The sequence below is a fragment of the Fopius arisanus genome, unplaced genomic scaffold (genome assembly GCF_000806365.1).
Source record: "Fopius arisanus strain USDA-PBARC FA_bdor unplaced genomic scaffold, ASM80636v1 scaffold00168, whole genome shotgun sequence".
Classification (NCBI taxonomy): Eukaryota; Metazoa; Arthropoda; class Insecta; order Hymenoptera; family Braconidae; genus Fopius; species Fopius arisanus.
In genome coordinates, this window is record NW_011887907.1 from 193,808 (window position 1) to 194,732 (window position 925).

The 925-nt window shown below is 34.4% G+C and overlaps 1 protein-coding gene across 1 annotated transcript in view; it reads right to left on the reverse strand.

The window, feature by feature from the left end:
• Positions 1-886, reverse strand: part of LOC105272392 (sensory neuron membrane protein 2-like) — a 3,626-nt gene extending 2,740 nt beyond the window's left edge. Inside the window, exons 1-2 of the mRNA XM_011314511.1 lie at positions 809-886; positions 490-675 (exon numbers count right to left, since the gene is read on the reverse strand). Coding sequence (XP_011312813.1) covers positions 490-675; positions 809-826 — 204 coding nt within the window. The 5' untranslated portion in view covers positions 827-886. The remainder of the gene's footprint in view (positions 1-489; positions 676-808) is intronic.
• Between the last annotated feature and the right edge of the window lie 39 nt (positions 887-925).

Sequence of the window (925 nt, forward strand, 5' to 3'; positions counted from 1 at the left end):
AAAAAAATTAGCGCTTTCGGATTCGTTGGGAGCAGATTCACCATGCCTATCCGGCTAGACCCCTTTTTAAATTTTATTTTTTGAAAGCTCAAAATTTTGAGACATCCAAATTCCTGTAGGAACGTAATTTGACTTCTTTACTTTATTTAGAATCTGTCATATTCTGTGAATAAGCATCCTATTCTGGCACATAAGGACGAAAAAATGTAAAATGTTAACAAATGTCGCACAAATAGACTAAAACCCGAGAACATATGAGAAATTATGATAAGATCTATGAAAATTGTTAAGATTACGACAATTTGTTTTCTTAGAAATTATAATACTCTCCGGAATATACGTTCAAAAACAAATAATCTCACAAATTCTGATACAGTTCCGACAATTTTTAACCAAAAAAATTCTCAACATCAGGAAGAATTTAACATTTTCTCGCAAAATTCAACAGAATCTGTCGAACTGAGTTTTACAAGGAATGCCTCAAAAATTGAATGCAATTATTTCTGGAGATCGATCTTCATACTCATAAACAAATGGTCCAACTTCTCTCAACTGTGGATTGTCTCCTGCTATCACAGCCTGAGGATTAGTCACCTCAAAGAGATAGACTCGGAAAAATACTTTCAGCTTTTGCCACAGAACATAATTATCGGTTTCTTCTCGCAGCTTAAGATTCTGACATGTAAAAAAATAAAATAGACGAAAATAAAAATGTGCATTTCCTGTAATTCTCGCAAATAGTGGAAAGAACTGCGTGAAAATAATTGAATGCTCCCAACCCAATAGTTTGCTATGATAATTAACTTACCTCGTGCATTAAATTCATTATGAAAGCAACTTGTGGTCGGTCAATCACGAGATATATTCCAAGCGACAGCAACAAGAGGCCTGGAAGATATGCCAGTGGCGTACGGAATTTGTTCAA